The sequence below is a fragment of the Thermobia domestica genome, chromosome 6 (genome assembly GCF_964235325.1).
Source record: "Thermobia domestica chromosome 6, izTheDome1.hap1.1, whole genome shotgun sequence".
Taxonomy (NCBI): domain Eukaryota; kingdom Metazoa; phylum Arthropoda; class Insecta; order Zygentoma; family Lepismatidae; genus Thermobia; species Thermobia domestica.
The window spans coordinates 113,066,550-113,091,042 of NC_137459.1; the positions used below are offsets into that span (position 1 = coordinate 113,066,550).

At 34.3% G+C, this 24,493-nt stretch overlaps 1 protein-coding gene across 1 annotated transcript; it reads left to right on the forward strand.

The window, feature by feature from the left end:
- Window positions 1-6,117: 6,117 nt before the first annotated feature.
- LOC145687276 (zinc finger MYM-type protein 1-like) lies at window positions 6,118-7,764 on the forward strand. The gene has a single exon (XM_081760749.1). The coding sequence runs from the start codon at window positions 6,118-6,120 to the stop codon at window positions 7,762-7,764; it is 1,647 nt and encodes a 548-aa protein (XP_081616875.1).
- Window positions 7,765-24,493: the final 16,729 nt, after the last annotated feature.

Below are 24,493 nucleotides of genomic sequence, written 5' to 3' on the forward strand. Positions count from 1 at the left end.
AAATTACGTCTTGCGCTTCGTGACAAACATGATAACAATAATGTCGGAAATGCCACATCCTTCCATGATAAGCACGCCTCATGTTGCAGTTGTTCGTGGGAAACTCAAGAAGTTTGGGCAAAAAGTGCTCGCACACACACCTTCCGACTAGTCCGGCACCCATAATTCGATAAAGAAATTATCAAAGGGTCTACGTTTGAATTCAAATGACAAAATCAAACCGGTTTTGGGTAGAACATTTTTAATCTTGTGAAACGATGGAAGAAATATGGTTAGGGACTTGGCGACTGTGCTGGAAAGTAGCTTTAATACAAACTTTTACTTCGTTTATATCATTGGTGTGTTTCCTATTACAATCAACATGCACGGCAGTGCATGGCAGCCCAGTTCCACAAAAAAAAAAAAAAAAAAAAGGAAAACTGGCCTGCACTGTCATAAGCATATTATACACGAACAAGAGTTTTGGGTAAAATCGCCGATTTCGAGGGTCTGTAAAAACGAAACATGAGATTTAAAATTTAAGGAAATATCCAAGAGATGTATTCATATGCCAAAATTTCAAATTCCTACCTTCAACAATATTTGAGTACTGGACTCCTAAAATATACAGTTTTCAGACTCACTGACTCATTCATCAAATTGATTAGGTACTTCCCAATGAGACAGAGACGTAAAACTTTGCATTAACGTACCCTATAATGACTTGAGTATGGAAAAACGTCCAAAATGTGAGGAATATGCTAAGGGATTTTTTTATGCGCAAAAAATTCTCCTTAGAAGGAAAAAAATCGTTTAACTGACTCACTCGTCACATTCATTAGGTACTTCCCAATGAGATAGAGGCGTGAAACTCTGCACAAAGGTATGTTATAATGACTTAAGCATGGGAAAATTTCGGAATCTGAGGAATGTGCTACGGGAAATTTTTATGGGAAAAATACTTCCCTTAGCCAAGCAAAAAATCGTTTCACTTACTCACTCATCAAATTGATTAGGTACTTCCGAATGATACAGAGGCGTGAAACTCTTCACAAAGGTACGGTATAATGACTTAAGCATGGAAAAAGTTCGGAATCTGAGGAATGTGCTACTGGAATTTATGGGCAAAAAACTTTCCTTAGCCAAGCAAAAAAATCGTTTAACTTACTCACTCATCAAATTTATTAGGCATTTCCAATGAGATAGAAACGTGAAACTTTACATAAAGGTACCCTATAAGGACTTGAGTATGGAAAAATCCGAAATCTGAGGAATGTGATATGGGAAATTTTTATGGCTAAAAAACTGCTCTTAGTAAAACAAGAAATCGTTTCACTTTTTCACTCATCAAATTAATTACGTACTTTACAATGAGATAGACGCGTGAAGCTTTGCATAAAGGTACTCTATAACGATTTGAGTATGGAAAAACGTCCGAAATGTGAGGAATATGCTATGGGATTTTTTATGCGCAAAAACTGTCCTTAGGCAGGAAAAAAATCGTTTCACTCATTCGCTCGTCACATTCATTAGGTACTTCCCAATGAGACAGAGACGTGAAACTCTGCACAAAGGTACCCTATAATGACTTGAGCATGGAAGAAGTTTGAAATCTCGAGGAATGTGCTATACGAAATATTTTATAGGCAAAAAACTGTTCTTAGCCAAGCAAAAAATCGTTTCATTTACTCATCAAATTGGTTAGGCACTTCCCAATGAGATAGAGGCATAAATCTCTGCATAAAGGTACCTTATAATGACTTTCAATTATACGTTTAGTGTACGTTAAGTCTAAAAACTACAGGATTTACACATGTAATGTACGTTTTAACGTACGCCAAGTACATTTTTTTCTCAGTGTTCGAGTAAAATAAGTGAAAGCTAGTAATAAATAAAACAAGTTAATGAGGGATGTTCTGTGAATCAGTTAACTTTTAAAAACATGGGCTAAGACACGTACATACTGCTGTAAATTTCGTGGTTGGAAACCCAGACAAGAAAAGCCAATATATATATATATATATATATATATATTTTTTCATTTTTCGGTGAAGATTTTTCCTTTATTGCAGTCATTGGTATTAAATAGATATTGAAATTAATTTGATAAGTAAGAGTATGTAGAGGTGAAGATTTTTAGAATTAATGAAGTTTTCGAAGAAATGAGAAATCCAATTGCTCGAATTTATGTGAGACTAGCAACAAAATGTAACAGATTTCGTAAATATATTGTTACCACGAGTTATATTATGGTTACCACAGTCGTTATGTAAGAACGTTCTTGATGCTTCGTGTCTATCTGTGAACAGTATGTGAATTTGTTACGTATCAGCCTTTTCATCAACAGTGAATTTCGTGCCTTTGCTCTTCATATTTCCTGAATTTGCCCAACTGGGGGTTCGTCCTCACAACTCCGACTTGGCTCGGTCTACTTCTTCACACCTCTTAAGCTCAGAATTCTACCGAATTTCAAGTTTATTTTACTATTTCAACTATCTAAAAGATAAGATTTTGCATCCCAGGAAAACACCTATTTAAATAACATGGGGATTAATTCATCTCCCTTTAGACTCCTTAAAAATTAAAAAATATTCACTTTTGGCAATTTTCCTGTGGGTTAGTCCCAGAAGGCTACAATCTTGCCATATTTCGTCATTCTAATCCTGCCGGAAATGCCTGAACATTTTGGGGTGTAGAAGATATTCCACATAAATAACGGGAAAGAATTTTCAGTTCACCATAAAACCACTCTACAGTTCGAAATTTTTATTTTGTAACAGATCTAGACAACGCTAACAAAAACGCACAAGTATACCGAATTTCAAAACTTTTGTTCCAATTCTAAGTACCTAAAATGTGAGATTATAGACCCAAAAAAGGTCCATTTAAATAACATGTAGAATTTATTCATCCACCGTTCAAACCCCCTAAAAATTAAAAATAAATTCCCGGATAGCTACAACCATGCCAAATTTCAACTTTTCATGTCAACCAAAAGTACCCCTTTATTGTACGTCAGTTCATGTAGTTTTATATATAGTTACAATATTTCATTACTATCCCTAACATATTGTATAAGTGATTTCCTTATGAATAGATTTGCAAGGGATAGTTTACTTGTAGGGGTGTTTCCAAAAACGAAAGAAACAAAGAAAGAAATTAAAGGAAAGAACAAATAAAAAAGCATAATGTTGTTCGTAGTTCACAAGATAATGTTCATTAATGATTGCGGAATTGAAATGAGAAAGTTTCAGTGCTGTTGTTCGTATCTCTTATTCTCGAAAATTAGTTTGGTCTAATATTGAACAATTTTAGAGAGGTGATAATAAAAAATATGGATGTTAATTAAGAAGGGCCTACGCTTACATCTACAGATAGATAGATAGATAGAAAGAAAGAAAGATAGGCTTAAGGAGGAGGGTCTATAAACTCGCTTAGTCTCCTAAATGGCACGTACACGAACATAGTTTCTTCGTTGAACAAGTCCTGGATATGTCATGCATATTTGTAATAACGCTGGGCATGGTTTTACTTGAGGCAAATACAAATTTAGGACAAAATAAAATAAAATAAAATAATATATATATATATATATATATATATATATATATATATATATATATATAGAAAATTGAAAACTTTTAAATAAGCGAATAATCTTCAATAATGAAAATGATCATACAACTCATTTGAATATTAGTGGAAATTCTAAACTTGCGTGAATAAAATAACTCTTTAAGTTAACCGAATTAAAACTTTCCTTGTGGACAAATAGTTACACCTTTTATTTCCTTCTTTTTGTGCATCAACTCGTGCTTCATTCATATTCGATAAATCATGCGGCTTTAATTCCACATCAAGTTGTTGGTCCGCATCTTCTCCAACCTTTGTGCTGCAAAATGACATAAAATCACTACTTTTTTTTTTCATGTGTACTATTACAATGAGATATAATGTCTTCCTCACAGTGAATAATTATTTTCATTTTACCATATCTTTGCACTCCTTACTTACAACTATCCTATGAATGGCCTTTTTCCTTCCCATTGGTAAAGATTGTAAGGGAAAACCATTAGAAAGGTCTAGAAGGCAGCGCATAATGGTTGACCGTTCATCACGTGCGGTCTTTCTAGATTTATTTATTGAAATGTCTCTCAATAAGGTATAATCTGTGTGTCTCGGCAACAGTATATCACAAGAAAGGAAACAAGAAATAAATGTAGTTAAAACGAAATGTTTCGAGAGCCTCAATTATTATTTCCTATTTATAATTTTATATAATTCAAGTATTATTTAGAAGATTGTCACAGTGATCACATCATATATATATATATATATATATATATATATATATATATATATATATATATATATATATATATATATATATATATATATATTCTTTCTGAATTTTACCTATGCCAAATATTCAGGAATACACAAGATCGGTCAGCCTTCCCAGAAAAATTGGTTAGTATTCAGCTCAGTGAGCTATTGCCACCCACTGGGGACTTAATAATGCAGTGCTGGTAGTGTGCAAGAACTTTTGTTTAGCTGGAATGAGTGGCCATGAGACACAGAACACCAACCACATAGATCCCCGATCTCGGAGTCTTTTTATTATCTCTGCCGCAGATGTGGTTTCATTTCGTTCAAATAGCCATTTTCCAGCCCAACGTTTCGTTTCTTTGTTCGATTTCTTTTTTATTATTGTTATTGTGTCTCTGTGGTTGTCTCTCTCCTTGCTTTTCTTTATATTCGTTTATTGACAAGAAATTGCAAAATGAGCCATTTTACAGGCATACTAGCAATGGGCTCTATATGTTGTTTTTAAGAATTAAATGTTAAAACGAGGTTATTTTAATTGTAGATGTTTCTTCCCCTTATTCTTATAAATATTAAAAAAAAATAAAAATAAATTGTTCAATTTTGATACAATCCCTGAATAATTTATTTGTAAACTTATTTTTCCTGTCATTTCAATCTGTCATTTTAAGGCAATTTTTAATGAAGTTAATACTTTAGGGTTTTCCTCATCTATGAATGCATAATATTGTGCTCCCAACTTTCAGTAAAGTGTTATTTTCTAATTTTTATTTTATATTTTCTTCAGAAAGTGATCTCAGAGAAGTTTATTGTTGCCAGACTGTGCATTATGATAAGATTCCCTTCCCACAGTAGCGGATTTAGGGGGGGGGGGCTAACGGGCTGAAGCCCCCCCCCAAAATCATGTTTCAAAAATTCAAAATAAGCAATGAAAGTACAAACGGCTGACAATGTAAACTTACGTACATATATTCCATTCAAGAATAATTATTTTTCCAAATATATTTCATTATTTTAACACGCAGTAAGATCCATTATATTTTCAAGGGCTACTTTAGACAAGGCTACGGGGTCCTATGTAGAGTTGTTCTGACGCATGATTAGTGCCATACTAAAGAGTTCGATTAACATGTTTCCTGCAGTAGTCAGACTTTTAGTATCACGCTAATCATACTTTAAAACGATTCTGCATAAGGCCCTACGGTGTCTACTTGCTACGTAACTGAGTACAGCCAGCCTCCGTAAAGAAGGAGGAAAACAATTACGCTTACCGTCCGTAGCACGCAGAGTTACATCGGAGTTCGGCAGTGGCTGTTATAGTGGGTGTCTCGTGTCTGCTAGTGCTCCGTGAGGAAAAAGGTTAAGTGGGCCTTGCTATACACCTACACTACACTTACACTTTCTGTTACATTTACACGTACACACATTCCCTTCTTTTTTACACGCTTTCTTTTTCATTTTATACCTCCCACTTACCCTTAATTTTTTGCCCTGCTCATCTTGGCTTTTCGCCCTCTTTCCCTGTCTGAACTTCTTTCCCGATTTTGACCTTTCCCTAACTTTGACTATTTTCCTGACTTGTGTCATTTCTTCCCGATTGTGTCCTGTATTTTATTCTATTTTGCTTCTGAATCATAAATCCTCTGTTTGAGGTACAAATTTGACCATTTAGCACGTGTAGCACATATGACTAGTGAGCTGGTGCACCAACCTATTTGACTGATAATAGTCATAAGACAAGAAGAGACAAGAGTTACATTCCCGCCATTCGAAAGAATTATATGTTTTTGTTTGAGCTTTCTGTTCTTTAAGATGTCGAAGCGTAAACAAATTGACTTAAAATCATTTTTAATCAAGACCGAAAAAAAGAAAAAAGCAAGTGGTGAAGAAGAACGTTTAGGTAATGATTCTTCCAGTGCTTCTTGTGAAACTATTCCAACTGGACTCACAGCTGCAGTGCAAGGTAAGATAAGCAGCTCTGACTTAAAACACGGTTCTGCAATGGACGACATTGGGAGTTTTGTAGGACAATGTGTAATTACAAATGAAGAAAAACACCACATTTTCACAAAAACATGGACACCAAATTCAAACTATCAATTTCCACTTGTCCTTGAGTCCGGTCAGAATCGTAAATTCAATATAAAGTGGTTAATCGATTTCCCTTGGTTGTTATATAGTAGAAAGAATGAAGGTGCTTACTGTAAGGTGTGTGTATTGTTTGGACCGGACGAAGCAGGAAAAAAACGAAAAACTCCTCTCGGGAATTTAGTGAAAACGCCCTTGAAAAAATATAAGCATGCGCTGGAAGTGTTTCGGGAACATGCAGGCAATGCTTATCACAAAAGTGCTATTGAAAAAAGTGTCAATTTTGTAAGAACTTTTGAAAACCCTGAACTTTCAATTGATGTATTGCTCAATGCTGAAGCCAAAAAAAGAATAACTGAAAACAGAAAGCGACTGATTCCCATTGTCAAAACCATAATGTTCTGTGGTCAGGAAAATATTCCTCTTCGTGGTCATCGTGATGACGGAATAATTGTACTTGACAAGGTTACCAAAACAAATGAAGGTAAATTCAGGTCACTGCTAAGATTTCGTGTTGAAGCGGGGGACATAGAACTTGAAAATCACTTGAAAACAGCGCCAAAAAATGCCACATTTATTAGTAAGACTATCCAAAATGAATTAATCCAGTGTTGTGGTAATATCATTGCAAAAAAAATCGCAAATGAAATACAAAAGTCGAAACTGTATTCTGTGATTGCCGATGAGACAACAGATGCCAGTTCTGCTGAACAATTGTCTGTGTGCATTCGTTATCTTGACACTGACTTATGTAAAGTGAAAGAAATGTTCTTAAGTTTTGTTCAAGTTAATGATATCACAGGTGAAGGTCTTGCAAAAAGTATTTTGAATAAATTTTCAGAACTAGGTTTAGATCTGTGTCACTTACGAGGGCAGTCATATGATGGTGGAGCCAACATGGCAGGAAAGGTAAAAGGGGTACAGAATATGATCCGGGAACTTAATCCGTTGGCAATATATATGCATTGTGCTTCTCACCAGTTAAATTTATCTTTAACACACGCTTGTTCTGAACCAAGTATTAGAAATATGATAGGTACAGTGACAGAAGTAGTAAACTTTGTGCGGGACTCAGCCCAACGAATAGAAACGATGGCAAATTTAATCATCAGTCAACATCCTGAAGAAAAGAGGCACAAACTTAAAACTTTGTGTGAAACTCGTTTTGTTGAACGCCATGATAGCATTATATTTTTTCTTCATGTGTTTGATTCTGTTGTTGCATTTTTAAATTGTGTAGATGAAAAAGTGCCATCGATAAAATCCGCTGGACTCCTGTCGTCTACTATGAGATTTGATTTTATTGTTGCACTTCACTTTCTCGCCAACTTCAGAATCCCTCTGTGGAGCTTCACCAGTGTTACACAATGATAGATAATATTTTGCATCTGCTTAAGGAGTACCGTAATGACAAAGAACATTATGATACTATTTTTTAAAAAAGCAGAGGAAATAGCAAAGCAAAATGGTGTTGTAATAGCATGTCCTCGTACAGTTAAAAGACAGGTACACAGATCTAGTGTAGAAGCATCAAATCCTCAAGAGTTCTACAGAAGGAATGTTTACCTTCCATTTTTGGACCACCTTATAAATGAATTGTCTTCCAGATTCTCTTCAGTTCAATCTGATATTCTCCCCCTTTTTAAACTGTTACCAGCCTTTGTGAAAGAAGTTAAAGAAAATGATGTGGTTGAATCTGCTCGCAAATACCTGGAAGATTTTGGTGATTGTGAAGTTGTACTAAAAAGTGAAGTGGCTCTTTGGCGTGAGCATTGGAAAAATAAAAGCAATCCACCTAACAGTGCAATAGAAGCATACAGTGACCCACTTACAGTGTTCTATCCCAATATAAAGAAACTTCTTCACTTGCTATGTGTTCTACCTGTTACAACATGTTCTGCTGAAAGGAACTTCTCCACTTTGAAATTGGTTAAGTCATATCTGCGGACAACAATGAGTGAAGATAGACTAAATGGACTTGCTCTAATGAACATTCATAGAGAAAATGTTTCCATTAGTGTTGAAGAAGTTATAGATCATTTTTCTCAATTGCATCCTCGACGAATGCAATTGTTATTCCAGTAAACCAGGTAAGATCAAATTAAACAGTATTGCATTAGGCATAAATGTTGTTACTTCTTCATTCTATTTTGTATATTTGTTACAATGAGGTTGTACACCATGTTTGTAGTTCCTTATAATTATGGTTCCTTAATGTAGCGTGTTTAGCACCATGTACAAATAATTTAGGAAGGTTTTTCTTCAATCGAACTAACTCATGGTGAAATATGCTTATCCAAGCCCCCCCCCAAAATATTTCCTGGATCCGCCACTGCCTTCCCACATATGCACTTAAACATTTCTACCACTGCTCATGGGATCTAATTTTTTATTTCTGTTTTATGATCAATTTCAAAAAAAAAAAAAGAAAAAGAAAGAAAGAAATATTAGAATTTTGAAACATAAAATTTTAGTCTTGATTATATGTATTTCTGTATGCGATTATATTTTATATTCCATTAAAGAATAGGGATGTTTCAAACCTATCTCATTACCTTTAAAGAGATTATTCCAAATGGCTTACTAGAATGAACACACTTCTTTGAAAATTCTTCATTTTGAAGGAATGAACTACGATAATGCATTTTCAATATTGATGTTATTATTTTGTACTACAAAGTAGGAAAGTGAATTTACAAGCAACAGCAAAACATGGTGTAGGAAGGGTCGGTTCTAGACATTTCTTACGTGTAAGCGAACAATATTTAGAAATAAGAAGAAGAATAGAAATGGTAAGAAGAATAGAAAGTTCTAATGGACAAAAATTCTTCCAATAATTCTTCCAATTGCAAATTTCTTCAATATCTGTAGTCTCCCTGTGAATATTAACGAAAAATGGCGAATTTATAACTAACTGACTGTGGATGAATACTGGACGGAGTTCCAATTTTAATAATTAATAGTATTTTTTATTAAATAAACACAAATTAAATAAGCTATATACTAAGATGTATTTTGACTGGTACAATTGAAACATAAAATTCGAAACCCAACATTAAATCTCACAAAACTCATGAGCTTTAAGTCTAACATTAACACAGGTTTGATTTTGACAAAGAGATATGCTCTTATGCTTCGTTATAAGCATACTTACATTACGATTATGGTAATTAGTTTAATTTCTCGTTTTCTTCGTTAGTGAAAATTCCATGCTATAAAGACACTGTTTTATTTTCAATTAGGCAAAATCTCTTAGTATTGCATCCGTATACATGTCATTGTGTATGCCATTTCCAATGACCATCGAAACTAGTCCATTTAGTTGTTCTTGAGATATAGTTGATCTCAAATAATTCTTTATTAATTTCAGCTCAACTTGTTTAATTCACAACAAATGACAGAAGTGTGTGCCTTAATCAATATTTAATTTGTCTTCGATCCGGTGGCGGAATTTCAAAACCGGGTCTCCCCTGCAAATTATTTTTAGGGAACCTTAGGCCTACAAAACAATTAAGTCCTTTCATGTCTCCAACATCGACATATGAAATTAGGCGATAAGTAACACAATGTAAACACAAGCAGTGGCGCACCTAAATTTCTCTTCTGGGTCCGAAAATTGTTCGGAGTTCCCTACAAAATTCAAGTACATTTGTGTATTTGTCCCTGAAATTTTGCTGATTTTCTAAGAAATTAAGAATTTTGGGTTATCCAGACTTCTGGGCCACCTCCGTCGGTGCATCCCTAAACACAAGTAACTAATAATAAAAACTCTACTTTGCATTAGGTCCATTACCGAATGTTTTAAAATATCGCTTCATCTAAATTTAATATGCGAGAATGGATTGATAATGGTTGTTACGCTGTTTAATACTACAAATATATGTAGGCCTATACGCTGCTGTGAGTGACAGTGAGACTTCTAAAAAAAGTGTTACTTATAATCCTAATGATATTTCGTTTACAATTATCCTTTAGAGTTAAATACGCATATACTGCGTGAAAACTACAAACCAATTTTGAAATACATTAAATTTAACGCACCGAAGAGGCGTTATCCAATAGACTTACAGTTTCGAAAGTTTGTCAACTTTCTAATGCTTCGTTAACAGCAACTGATATTGACAACTCCCCGACCTCAACATTTATAACTTTCGTAATTTTGGCCAGAAGTCGAATGAAGAATTTTAGACCCTTCGCTTGCCTCTCATCTTCTTTCAAGTTTCGTAGATTTCTGTTCCGATAAAATGCCCACGTGGTTCCTTATCGTTGACCATTATTATTACATGCGAAACAAAGTACTATTGAACAGGGAAAACACACATCATTATAAATAAATAAAAAAATAAATAAATAGAAATGAAACGACTCAGGATGAAAACGAAATAGTTGATGAATGGCAAATGGACTAATAGACATTAACAAAGTGAACATTAAACAGTGGATAGTGATTATGAGCCACTGATACAGTATTAGGAACTTAAGTTAAAATTTGCTGTGGTCATTTAACCGAAACACTATGCGGGGGCACTGTTTATGACAAGGTGGAGCACCCTTAAATACATTTCTACTGTGATAATGCCACCCGATCCATAAGCAACACCTGCAGTTGTTGATCCATTCCCATTTCAAAGACATATTTGGCAATAATATTGTCCAGCAAGGTCGCGAAAGGGTTGTTGGGAGAGAAATAAAGAGTATGTTATAAAATGAAATGAAATGCAATCTTTGAGCTTTACGTCCCACGGTTATGCAGGTTAGGCTAAAGGAGACGGTGATTGTGAGAAATGAATGAAATGGTGGAACGAAGAAAGTGGGAGAACCCCGAGAAAACCCACGCACACGGTGTTTGTCCACCACAAAGTTCACTTGGCGGGGGTTGGGATCAAACCCGGGACCCCAAGCACCAGAGGTGAACGCTCTACCATTGAGCCACCGCGGCCCCCAGAGTATGTTATATTTATATTTTGTGCATATGGTGGGATTGTGGAAAGAATGCAGCTGTCATTAGTCATACTGCCGTAGTGCTTAATATAATATATATTGAGAAGCTTAATTTCCCTACGTTTTATCTCATATTTGTAAAATCTATATTTTTCCCTCTTTGAAAAAATCTTTCCCAAATCTCCCGTGGGAAATATTCCTTAAACTAGCATCACTTGTGAGTGCGGCATTGGCGCCAATTGACGTACGAGTCCATTGTAATTATAAAGGATTATTTTACAGCAAATTCCGTAAAGATTTCACTTTATTGTAGTTTTGATGTATTTTATCTGTATCTCAGTCTGTACAATATTTTTTAAAGCTATTTGGAATTTTTTTCATCATAACATTTTCTCTAGTAAATATTCAAATTTAAAAGACAGAACTCACTTTCTAATTTGGCGTCACCTTCACCTGGTACCTCCTGCAAGCGCGTAGTTTGCAGGATTCAAGATCCGACCCTGGGTGTAGGTAAAATAATAGATCGGTATGTATATCGGCAGGCAGTGTGGGCGATCTCAAACTTGTGAATGATACAATGACAAAAGAAGAATACCTGAGCATCCTAAAAAAAGACTTTACACAAGAGTGACGACAAACTTGGACTCGCGAGACTTTCAAATTGTATCAAAACAGTGACTCCAAACATAACGCGTTATGTTATGCGTGAGTGGCTTCTGTACAACTGCCACAGAGTTATCGAAACCCCACCAAAAAGTCCAGATCTCAATCCCATTGAAAATTCTTAGGATGAAGTCGACTCCGACTTGGGAGTCCGGAAAATGACAGTATTATCGAAGGAGGAACTAAACGGAAGGTTGACAGAAGGATGGACCCATATTGCATCTGAATATACCGCAAAAAATAACTGGAAACGCTTAAAATTGCTTGAAGGAGATAATACGCAATAGAGGGTATCCAATTAGGTATTAAAATCTTTTTCTACAACATACAGCACAAGTGACCTTTTCCGAGTTATTGTATTTCTTCCAAACTCAATTTTTCTCTTCTGTTGATGGTAATACTGTTCAGCGGATGCTTCTAAACTTAGAGTCAACGCAAACAATTCTTGTCAATATCTGATTTAAGGTGTACAAACCTTAGTACCTCACTCCCTGCGTGCGAAACACATATTACACGTTATTTCTCGAAAAGTTTGCAACACTGATCTTCCTTTACAAACTCTGTTGTCTTTATTTTAATTGATACTTCCAATGATGATATTCAATTACGTCATTCCATTTACAAAAACAAAACTTTGTATTGAGTTGGCAACACTGTTCATCCGGTGTTGTTTGTCAATACACAAATAAATGTCATCTTTCCTCTAGTTGCTTCGTGCAAAGTTTCGTTTCTCTGTCTCTTTTAGTTTCTCCGTTATCACGGTTGAAAGTTCTAAATTATAATGTGGAAACGCCATTTCATGACTTTGTCGTCAAGTCGGCACGGGTTAACGTTCTCGTAGAGCTGCTATCTCACTAATGCGTGTTTATGGTCCCATAGAATACATTTGAGGGGTGTGTGTATTGCAACACGAAATTACCCAAAATAAGGGACACCCTAATATATATATATATATATATATATATATATATATAAATATATATATATATATATATATATATATATATATTAGTCCCTAGTTCGATCTCCGGCCAAGCAAGTTTATGCTGGACAACAGTGCTTTCATGAGTTTTCTCAGGGTATTCCCGTTTTCTCCTACTTACTCATTCCACCAATTCTTCCATCCTAATTCACTTGCTTTAATCATCGTCTCCTAAGCCTAAAGGGCATAACGTGAGACGTTAAACTGAAAAATTCAATTTAATATATTTTTTTAATCTACAAAAATGTTCTAGTTGTTTGAACATAGACGAGACAAATAAAATGCATATATAATATAATAATAAAGAAAATAAAAGAAATAAAGAAACCTTAATAACATGAAAAGAACCTTAAAAAGCAACAATATTGACGTTTACATTGCAAAAGAACAAAATATAGCTACTACTCTCTGACCCAATTATAAGAAATTATTTAGGAAAATATAAGCAGTTGTTCTTAATTACTGTAAGTGCAAAATTATATTATCACGAGTTGAGAAACTTTTCCCCCATGCTATTAATTATATTGTGTGCAAGTATGTTTCACATTATGAGGACCTGGAAACCTTGACATTTGATCACTAGGCAATGCTCCTTCATCTATTCTGAGAAATCTGTCTGGTCGATCTCTCTCCGGGTGGCATGATTAATACAAATGAAAGGGGGAGGAGATATCGTTCAATAATTACTTGCAACCTGAAAGAAATAAACAACAAACAAGACAGAAGAAATTGTTAATGAAACTCGCATATGCTATACAAGTACTGTTAACTTGTGTATCAACCAAAGTAATATTAAGTCTTTAATCATAATAAATAAGCACCACCTGTTTTAATTTTACCTATAAAAACTCCAGAAAGAATTGAGACATGAAGAGCAGGTTTCAGAGGTATATAAATGGCTCAGATATTTTTCAGGTCAAGGTATTTCAATGAATTTATCAGTATTTTTTATTGCTTTATATGCGAAGAATCATCTTGCAATATATATATATATATATATATATATATATATATATATATATATATATATATATATATATATATATATATATATATATATATATAATTACTATTTTATTAGTATCTGCAGGCAACATTGATGCTAGTTTTAATAGTTTTAATTATCATGAAATTTTAATAATAAAAACGAAATCCCTACTGCTGCATCGCACAAAATGTTATGGTCAGCCACACAGCTTTTAGTTATTTCTAGAGGCGACTTTTGAGGGAAGTCATATCGGTAATAAACAAGAAGTTTTATCGTTGGAAGCCAATAGAAAAGCTTTTCTAATGTGCTTATGATTGCACAGTAAAGTGGTTTTTCAATTAGTTTGCAGCGTTTTTTGTTCTTCTTATACTGATGATATTTTCCTCAGGACCCATCCTTATTTCTAGACAGGAATTCCCTACATCGTTATTCCTTCATACAAATTTCCTCACAATTTGCTCACCATAGTAGGCCAACAGCTAAAATATTTTGCATCTATTGGGAATTCAAACTCGGATCACGCATATTAAAGGGTAGTCAATTCGGCGTTCTTAATAGAGTGTTCAAAAAATATAATTTTACACGATACTTACACAATACACGTAATGTTTAATATAGAACAATCAAGCATTGATTTTTCCTATCTTCTTTTGACTGATATTAGAGTGAGTTGAAAGAACGAAAGGGGAGTAGCGCATGTGTATTTTGTGAAGTTTTAATACTTGATCGTAAACGAGGAGAAAGTTGAAAGGTGAAGAAATCTTTTTTCGTTGAGAAATTCGAAGAAAAAATACTCAAACAAGGGAATAGGTGCAAGTACTAACAGAAGATGGAAACATATTAAACTTTGCACACAGCAGGCTGTAGAAAAAGTAGTGCGTTACCACGAACACAGAACTGTTAAGAAACCATGGGTTGCAAAACAGATGTTGCAGAAAATAAGAGAAAGGAAGATGTGGAAATAGGTTGATACAGAAGAGGGTAGAAAAAATGTACTCTCAGTTTAACAACGAATTGCGAAGGGAAACAGACAGAGCAAGGGAAAACTTTTACAAAAGAAAAAGTGAGATCATAGAAGAATTATAAAGAATTGTTAAGTACGATAAAATGAACAAGTAGGTGAACTTCAATGGAAAAAGAGGGTGTTACGAGGCAGTAGAAAATAAGAATGAGAAGGTAGTCAGTGAGAGAAGTGAAGTCTTAGGAAGATGGAAAGAATATGTTGAGGACTTATATGAGATTAGGAATAGACCATGCGTCCTAGATGTTCAAGTAGAAGATGAAATACATGAGAATGATAAAGGGTTTAATATTCTTCGGGATGAGTTTGAAAAAACTTTATCCGAGATTAGGAATGGAAAGGCAACCGGGATAAATAACATACCAATCGAATTCATTAAGAGTATGGGAGACAAGGGTAATAAAGAGTTGTTCCGACTGCGCAATGAAATATGTGGAACAGAAGAGTGGACAAAATATTTCCTGAAGACGATCATGATAACGATGGCTAAGAAATCGAATCCAAAGAGATGTGAGGATTGTAGAACTATTAGTCTCATATCTCATGCAGCAAAAATTTTTGCTTTGAATTCCGAACAGAAGGTTGTATGGAAGAACAAATGAAGTTGAGGAGGAACAGTTTGGTTTGAGGAGAGATAAGGGCACAAGGGATTTAATTGAATTATTGAAGGTGATCACTGAAAGTTTTATAGAAAATAGGAAAGATGTGTATGTGGTATTTATTGATCTAGAAACATCTTTAGACCGCGTGAATTGGGAATTGTAGTTGGAAGTTCTAAAGAAGGATGAGCTGGAATGGAAAAATCGAAGAGTTATAAGAAACTGATAAATGATCCAAGAAATAATTGTTAGAATAGAAGAAGAAATGGTAAAGGGGAGTGCAATTGGAAGGCTTGTTCGACAGGGATGCTGTCTCTCGTCTACATTATTTAATATGCATCTATAAGATATAGTGAAAAAGAGAATAGAAAATGAATACAGCATTTCAGTAGCACGTTGAATGATTAAGTGTACAAGGCTTGCACATAGCATGGTGCTTGTTGCAGAATCTGAAGAGAAAAACAATAAAATGTTAGAAAACTTGAGAAATTGATGTGAAGAATATGGGGTGAAAATAAATGTTAGAAAGACAGAAGTCACGGTGATTGGAACGAAGCAGTCGGTGTCAAATATAGAAGTAGAAGGGGAGAAAATAGAACAAGTGGCTAGTTTCAGATACCTGGGTAGTATTATTAATGATGATATGAAGTGTGAACATGAGATAAGATCAATTATAGGAATGGCGAAATATGCCTTTAGATGGAAGAAAATGCTATTTTGTGAGATTCTGAAAAAAAAAAAGTTGAAAAAAAACTTATAAAGTGGTTCGTGTAGCCTATCGTGCTGTATGGCTCAGAAATATGGACATTACGTAAAAATGATGAAAAACGACTGGAAGCTATCGAAATATGGTTGTTGAGAACAATAGAGAAAATTAGCTGGGTCGAGCAGAAAACGAGTGAGATGATGTTTGAAATGATGGGAGAAAAATATCAATTTTAGATAATATTAAAAATAGGAAGAGAAACTGGTTTGGATATTGGCTAAGAAGGAACTGTATTATGAGGGACGTTTTAGAGAGGGAAGGGGCGAAAAAGACCACAATTAATGGACGATATCAAAACAGAAATAATATTTGGAAGCAAAGAGGTTTGCGTGAGACAGTGGAACATGGAAGTTTCTGAGTTGCAACAAGTGACCTGCCAATAATGGCAGAATGCCGATGATGATGATCATTTCCACGCCTTTTGGAACTGGACTTTCTTCTTCTTATTCTTCTTCTTCTTCTTCTTCTTCTTCTTCTTATTATTATTATTATTATTATTATTATTATTATTATTATTATTATTATGCTGAATACCATCGTCATGTTTATAGCTCAAGTAGATAGACTCTGAGAAAAGATTTGGAGTTCGTCAAAATCGGGTTTCATTTTTCTTTATTTACTTTATATAGAATATATGTAAATCCGTGCTTAAATAGAACTATTCACATTCAGTGAACTTTCCGTGTGAGCCGTAAATTCAAATAAAATTACAAACACTGTAAATAACTTTATTGCATCCTTTCAGAAAACCTTTCCTCGGAGTCCCATCGGTTTGCTCTATTGGGAAAATATCACTAAGGTCGACTGATGGCCTTTTAGGAAAGTAGTAGCATATGATACACATGTAGGTTCCGTGGGATAAAGGTGATCTTTGCAGAACTTTTACTGTAGATTGCACGGGGGTCTCTTCTTCAAAAGAAATAAAATAACTTGCCAGGGAGGTATGCAGGAGGTTGGCCCTCGAGTCTAATCCCCAAAAAACCAACTTTTCTGAAAATTGTACCTATTTTAAGGGCGATTTTACAAAATTTAATACAATTTGTCCACATACTGAAATTGGTTTAATCTGAAAAGCTTTCGGTGCCCCTCAAATAAAATAATGCGTACGCCCCTGGATAGGATGCATCACATGTTACCAGATAAGAGCAGAACCTTTTAAAATATTCTTGCTTTTACTCTGCTTATTTTGATAGGCTTTTCATGCATTGCTTCTGAATTTGGTTTCACTGAAGATAACTAGTAAAAGCCATGCTTTCAGGAAACTCGAATTAGTAGGAAAACAAAAAAACAAATTGCGTCAAACAGGCATTAATCATTGTATTGCATTTTGTAATTATAATGTGGCCTCTACTTCTATGTCAGTCGTTTTATAAGTTCTATTTTTAATATATATATATATATATATATATATATATATATATATATATATATATATATATATATATATATATATATATATATATATAAATCACGTATTAAATTTGTGACTTAACATTACCGTATTTTAGTCTATGGTAGATACTTTTGATCTACGCGTACAATAAATGAAATTACATTATGCGTTCAGCAATACTATCTTTCAGTTTACAACTCTGTCTCCGACAGAAATCCAGGAAAAATTAGCCTAACATAATGGAAGTTCGTGAGAATCTAGGTTCATCTTTTAGAGTTCATTTTTTTTTTTACGGGACCGTCTACATTTCTACGGGTCCTAGTATGACCAGGACTGTATACTACGCATTAAAAAAGCGACAGCTAACGCCGTGGAGCTAGGACACCCAATATATATACACCTTCGTATCTCACAATTGTGTCTGGTAAAGATACCCTTTTTCCCTCCTCCGTTCTTCTCACCCATACTAAAATCAGCAAACCTTATGAGCACAATTCTAATTTCAAAATACACATATGTTAATAGCGATAGCATGAGAGAATAAAACCCAGGCGAAACAAACAATAAATATTGAAACTAATAGATCTTTGTTAGACAAAGGTACAGAAATGAGACAGACACAGAAAAGGGAAGAGAAGAAAAAGAAAAGGGAGCAGATATAAAAAACATGTAATCTGGGCGAAGTAGAAAAAGAACCTAACTTTATAAGGTTTCCACAAATTCAACAGTAATAGAGAAGTAATATTCTAGTATGTTTATATATATATATATATATATATATATATATATATATATATATATATATATATATATATATATATAGTGTTATTCGGATATAAAAAAGATGCTTGAAAAAATCATTAAATAACTCATTAAATAACTTTCAATATGAATAGAAAACTTGATAGTCAAACTAAATATCCGATTTCCATCCAAGACACATACCATGATGTCAAAAGTTCCTCTTCCGCGTGTTTCGGTTGCAAATTCGGTAGTGTTCACTGACAGTACTTATGTGAAATGCATTCCAAAAAACCGAGGTAGAGTAGGTAGAGTACGTCAAACTTTCCAAACAATTAATGCAAACTGAACAAAAAAGAAAGGAAGAGAAAAAGAAGGAAAGAAAGAAAGAAAGAAAGAAAGAAAGAAAGAAAGAAAATGAATTAGTGTTATTTACTACTAAATTTCTATAAGTCAGAAATGACTTATATCAAAGTCCAAACTGTATCATAATGGAAAGTTACAAATGTTCAAAAGGAAAATTGGATTTTCTTTATAGATATAGCAGACCTTGCATGTTGCGTATCTCAAACTTGAATAAAGTACATGGATGGAAACGAAATGCGTGTCAAATATAATCTTCTTTTGAAATAATCGAAAATTTTGTTATTCTCTAGTCATCACTCAAGATTTATCTGTTCCGAACATCCACTCTCGATTTCATCTATTGCTGACATAACGATCGCGAAGATAGAATGAACACGCTAGAGCTGAAATGGGTCATTGCATCAGTCGGGTAATGTGGGTTAGCTTATGGACCACCACTGGATCGAGAACTCGAACAAGTAGTGACCCCGTTATGCGATTCAACCCAGAGGATAAAAAAGAGATTTTACTTCTTTCCTTGAGATTAAACAGTATTTCTTTCAAAGGTGACCAGGCTGGGAACTACTATCCGCAGAGTAGTTAAGAAATTCCCAGTTTCTCAATTTTTCAGACAGGATCGATGGGGCTAGTCATCAAGCCATCAAAACTTTTTCGTTTTTTTTTTAAGAACACGCACACACATATAAAGTGTTTGTGTGTGTGTGTGTGTGTGAGAGAGAGAGAGAGAGAGAAAGATGCAAATACACGATAAAGAACCTTGAAGAAAGACAGAGAGACAGTGAGAAAGACGAATACTAAAATAGAGCTTAGTTATCATTACACTGCATGATGAAGAACAAACACACTGTTTACTCGGATTCTCGACAGCGTTGTCTTGTAAGTTCTCTAACTGCAAATGAATCTCTGGTTGCAGCCATTATTTCATGCAAAAATGATTGGGAATACAACCGAGATTTTCCATGTGGAAGTCTAGAACGGCACCAATACTCCACCGATTGTTCTACCCAAAATTTATTTAAGAAATAATGTAATATTTTTTTCTGAGAAAAATAACAAGAAAAGTGGATGCTCCAGAACAATGGAATGTTTCGGATTGTGCTTGTAATTCCCATTAAACTTAATTTGTCCTTTCCCAAACAATATTCGTAAACCGTCTCTATCGTGATACAGTATTTTTCTTTCGCATTCTTAAGAATTGCTCGTTTAGTATCATAAGTCGAGCTTCACGATCACTTTGTATACAAAAATGGCTTGAACAGGATTTGATCCTATGTTGGGTAGCTGTAGTACTTGTGAGTGCAGTACTTTACCCCGAAACTATCATGCCAATTAAAACTATCACTCAAATATTACTAAGTTCAGTCCCGATATTTGGAATCAACCGGTTGATTTGTGTAAGGCCATTTACACCTAAGTGCACGGAGAATTTCATTAATTGGACGGCCTAGAGACAAATTTGTGCTCATAGTAAACGCAATAATATACAATACAGGCAAAATTACGGAAATAGTAACATATTACGTAGTAATTTCACAGTACAATTTCCAATGTACGCTTATAAGTACAATAATAACAATAAGTATAATAATAATAATAATACTAAATGTTTACCTTCACTGTACAGTTGTCACTTGAACGAATCATAATATCAGTATCATCTTATAGTTGTGACAACCTGCAGAGATAAGTTACACTACATCTATCTAGCGAACGATTCCTTGAAGATTATACACTTGTCCATTTTTCCCTTCCACCGGCGAAACCCTCGGCTATGATGACTAGGATCAATTTGTTTAAGTAATGTATATTATAGCAAATTTATGCGGATTTTTTCTTTCCCTATTCCAGAGAACTTGAAAATGTGGTGATAATTTTGATGCTTAGGGAATCGCTGAAAAAAAAAATCCGAGTAAACCGTGTGTGCATTATTTACCATATTGAGAATATAGTGGCATTTTTTCATTCGTCTTTCTCTCTTTCTATCTATCTTGGCGTTTCATTATCATGTCTTTATTTATGTTTCTCCATCTCTCTCTCTAGTCAACTTTATATCTTACTAATTGCTTCTCTCTTCTACACACACTCTACCCTTTTTGCACCTGTGCAAGTTCCAAAGCTAAAACCAGGCTACTTTTCAAAACTTATTTACGAAGCGTAACCTAAACATAAGGGTCCCGCTCAACATGTTCAACTTTTCTGAAATAAGGAGAGAAAAATCCGCATAAACTTAGTGTATGGCATAATAGGAATATGGAAAATGGAAAAATCCGCATAATAGGAGCAATACAGAACTTGAATAAATTGAAAACTACTAAGCGTAATCATCACAACCAAGTGGTTTCAAATATATGGTTGTAGTAGTTTTGCAGTCTATGAGTATGAGTTCGAACCTCAAAACTTCGTTTTCTTTTCTCTTCTTTTTTTTACTTTGTGCAGCTACATCGAAACGTTAAATTTTTCTTATTTAACAATTTGCAAATAACGTTTACATTTTAAAAATATAGTTATTATGTTACATCTATTAGGATGTATTTTGAAATAAAGAAAATGATAGATACAACACGCAAATGCAAAAACTAAAACCGATACTAAACATTACCAATAATAATGACTGCGAAAGATTTAAGAAAAACTTACTACGAACATCTGAGCTCCTAACGACGATACTTAAAATTTTGACTAAAGTGGGTTAAGAACCACTGTGTTCTATAATCTCGAACAGACTTGAACCCATGTCCACACCCACCAAGACGTAAATAAATATTTTGCCCAACGCTGCACATCAGATTATTCGACAATAACATGCGTAGTACTGCTTCTGACTTACATATATGTCAGATCAATCCTTACTCATGCTATATAGACTTCAGGGTGGATAAACACCACGTTCGTGACTTTTCTGAAATGGAAGGGAAATTTGGACAAGTACCTAATCTTCAAAGAATCGTTAGCGAGATCAATGTCATATAACTTATGTGTGCGTGACGTAGCAGGTATAGGAGCTTACTGATATTATTCGTTCAAATGACAACTGTACAGTGAAGGTAAGCATTTATTATTATTATTATTATTATTATTATTATTATTATTATTATTATTATTATTATTATTATAAGCGTACTTTGTAACTTCTACGGCGAAATTACTGTATACTATGCTATTATTTCCGTAATTTTGCCTGGATTGTATGTAATTTCGTTTATTACTAAGCAAGAAATTGATTCCAGGTCGTCGAGTAAATAAAATTCGCCGTGAACTTTGGTATAAATAACATTATAGGAAAAAACGACTCGTTCCAAACATCAGGGCTGAACTTAGTAATATTTGAGTTATAGTTTTAGTTCGCATCATAGTGTAGAGGCAACGTACTGGACTTACGGGTGGTACAGTTAACCAACATGGGATCAAATCCAGTTCAGACCTTTTTTTTTTTTTTTTTTTTTTTTACATGGTGATGGCGAAGAATCATACTAAACGAACAATCCTTAAGAATTGCGGTTTCAAACATCTGCATCACGATAGAGACGATTTACGAATGTTGGCTTGGCAAGGGCAAATAATATCTACGGGAATTACCAGGACAATTTGAAACATTCCATTGATCTGAAGCATCCATTTTTTGTGTTGTTGTTGTCATAAAGAAACACTATACCATTTGTTAAACAAATTTCGGGTAGAGTAATCAGTGGAGTATTTGTATCGTGCTCCACATGGAAAATTTCGGTTCTCTTCCCAATCAGGTTGTATGATTTTTTCGCATAAAATAATGGCTGCAACCAGAGATTCACCTGCGGTTGGAGAACTTACAAGGCATCACGAGCGAGAATCTGAATAAAAACAGTGTGTGCTTTATTCATCATACAGTGCAATGATAAATAGGTTTGCTATCTATCTCTCTGTCTATCTCTAAGTTCTCTTATCATGTCTTTGTATTTTTCTCTTATCTCTCTCTCTCTCTCTCTCTCTCTCTCTCTCTCACACACACACACACAAATACATTTTATATGTGTGTGCGCGTTCCAGAGGAATTCGATCCAGTTTTGATGGCCTGGCGACTAGCCCGATCGATCCTATCTGGAAAATCCAGTTACTGGGAATTTCGACATCGTGTTTTCTGTGCTCTGTGGATAGTATTTCGCGTCCTGGTCATCTTTGAAAGAAATATTGTTTAAACGCAAGGAGAGAAGTAACATCTCTTTTTAGCCTCCGGGTTACCGAGTCTGAATCGAATAACCTGGTCACTACTGGTTCGAGTCCTCGACCCAATGATGGTCCATAAGCTAACACACAACACCGAACTGACGTAAGGCAAGTTTCAACTTTAGCGTGTTCATTCTATCAGTGCGAACGCTATATCAGCAATAGACGAAATCGAGATTGGACGTTAGGAACAGATAAATCTTCTGAGATGACTATCCTCGTTTCCTGTTATTTCAAAAGAAGTTATTTATATTAGTTTGACCCAAAAATCGTTTTCATCCTGTAACTCAATGTGTTTTATTCGCGTTTGAAATGTGGAACATGCAAGGTCTGCTACATGCATAAAAACATCAAATTTTCCGTTTGATTTTTTGTAACTTTTCATTATGATACTTCTTAAACTTTTAATATTGGTGGTTTCTGATAGAAATTAAGCAGCAAATAACACTCATTCATTTTTCTTTCTTTCTTTTTTGTTCAGTTTGCATTAGTAGTCTGGAAGATTTGACCTACTCTATCTTCGTATAATGGAATGCATTTCGGATGAACACTACCAGAATTGCAACCGAAGCACGCGGAAACGAAGCATGTGTGTTAAACTTTTGACATTATCCTACACCTGTCTCGGAGCTCTACAATTCCATTGAAAACTGGATATTTAATTTGACCATCAAGTTTGCTATTCATATTGAAAGTGATTTCAAAATTTTTCAAGCGTCTATATATTCGAATAGCACTATATCTATATCTATATCTATCTATCTATCTATCTATCTATCTATCTATATATATATATATATATATATATATATATATATATATATATATATAACATTTTCTCGTTACTTATGAATCCTCTTTCCTCTCGGTTTAATTATTTCATTTTATCGATACTAATACACGTATATTTTGAAGTTAGAATTGTGCTCATGTAGTTTGCTGATTGTAGTATGGGTGAGAAGAAAGAAGCAAGAGGAGAGATCTCTTTACCAGACACGATTATGTGATGAGAAGGTGTATATTGAGTGGCCTAGCTGCACGACGTTAGCTGTCATTTTTTTTTTTTCATGTGAAGTGTACCGTCCTGGTCACAGAAATCTAGATGATCCCGTAAAAAATATAAAAAAAATAAACCTAGTCCAAAATACGAAGCAAATTGAACCGTGTTACAATCATATAATGTTTAGATACAGATAGTTGCACACATTTTATTAGGTATTTCATATACGTAGATATGGAGTTTTTTATTCTCTAGAAACGTTGAAAGCGGTGAATGTAATGGTGTTAGTTGGCAATTCTTCTGGTCTCGAACTCAGCTTTGGGAGCTCCAGTCTAATACCAGAGATATCTTTAGGTTTCTTTTAACATACCAACGACTAAAATACAACGTTTTAAAACCTTAACGAGGAAGGGTAGATGAAAGAGAGAAAATATACTCTT

Bases quoted from the DNA above. Each gene is read 5' to 3' on its own strand.
- LOC145687276 (XM_081760749.1), top strand. From the start codon at position 6,118: ATGTCGAAGCGTAAACAAATTGACTTAAAATCATTTTTAATCAAGACC.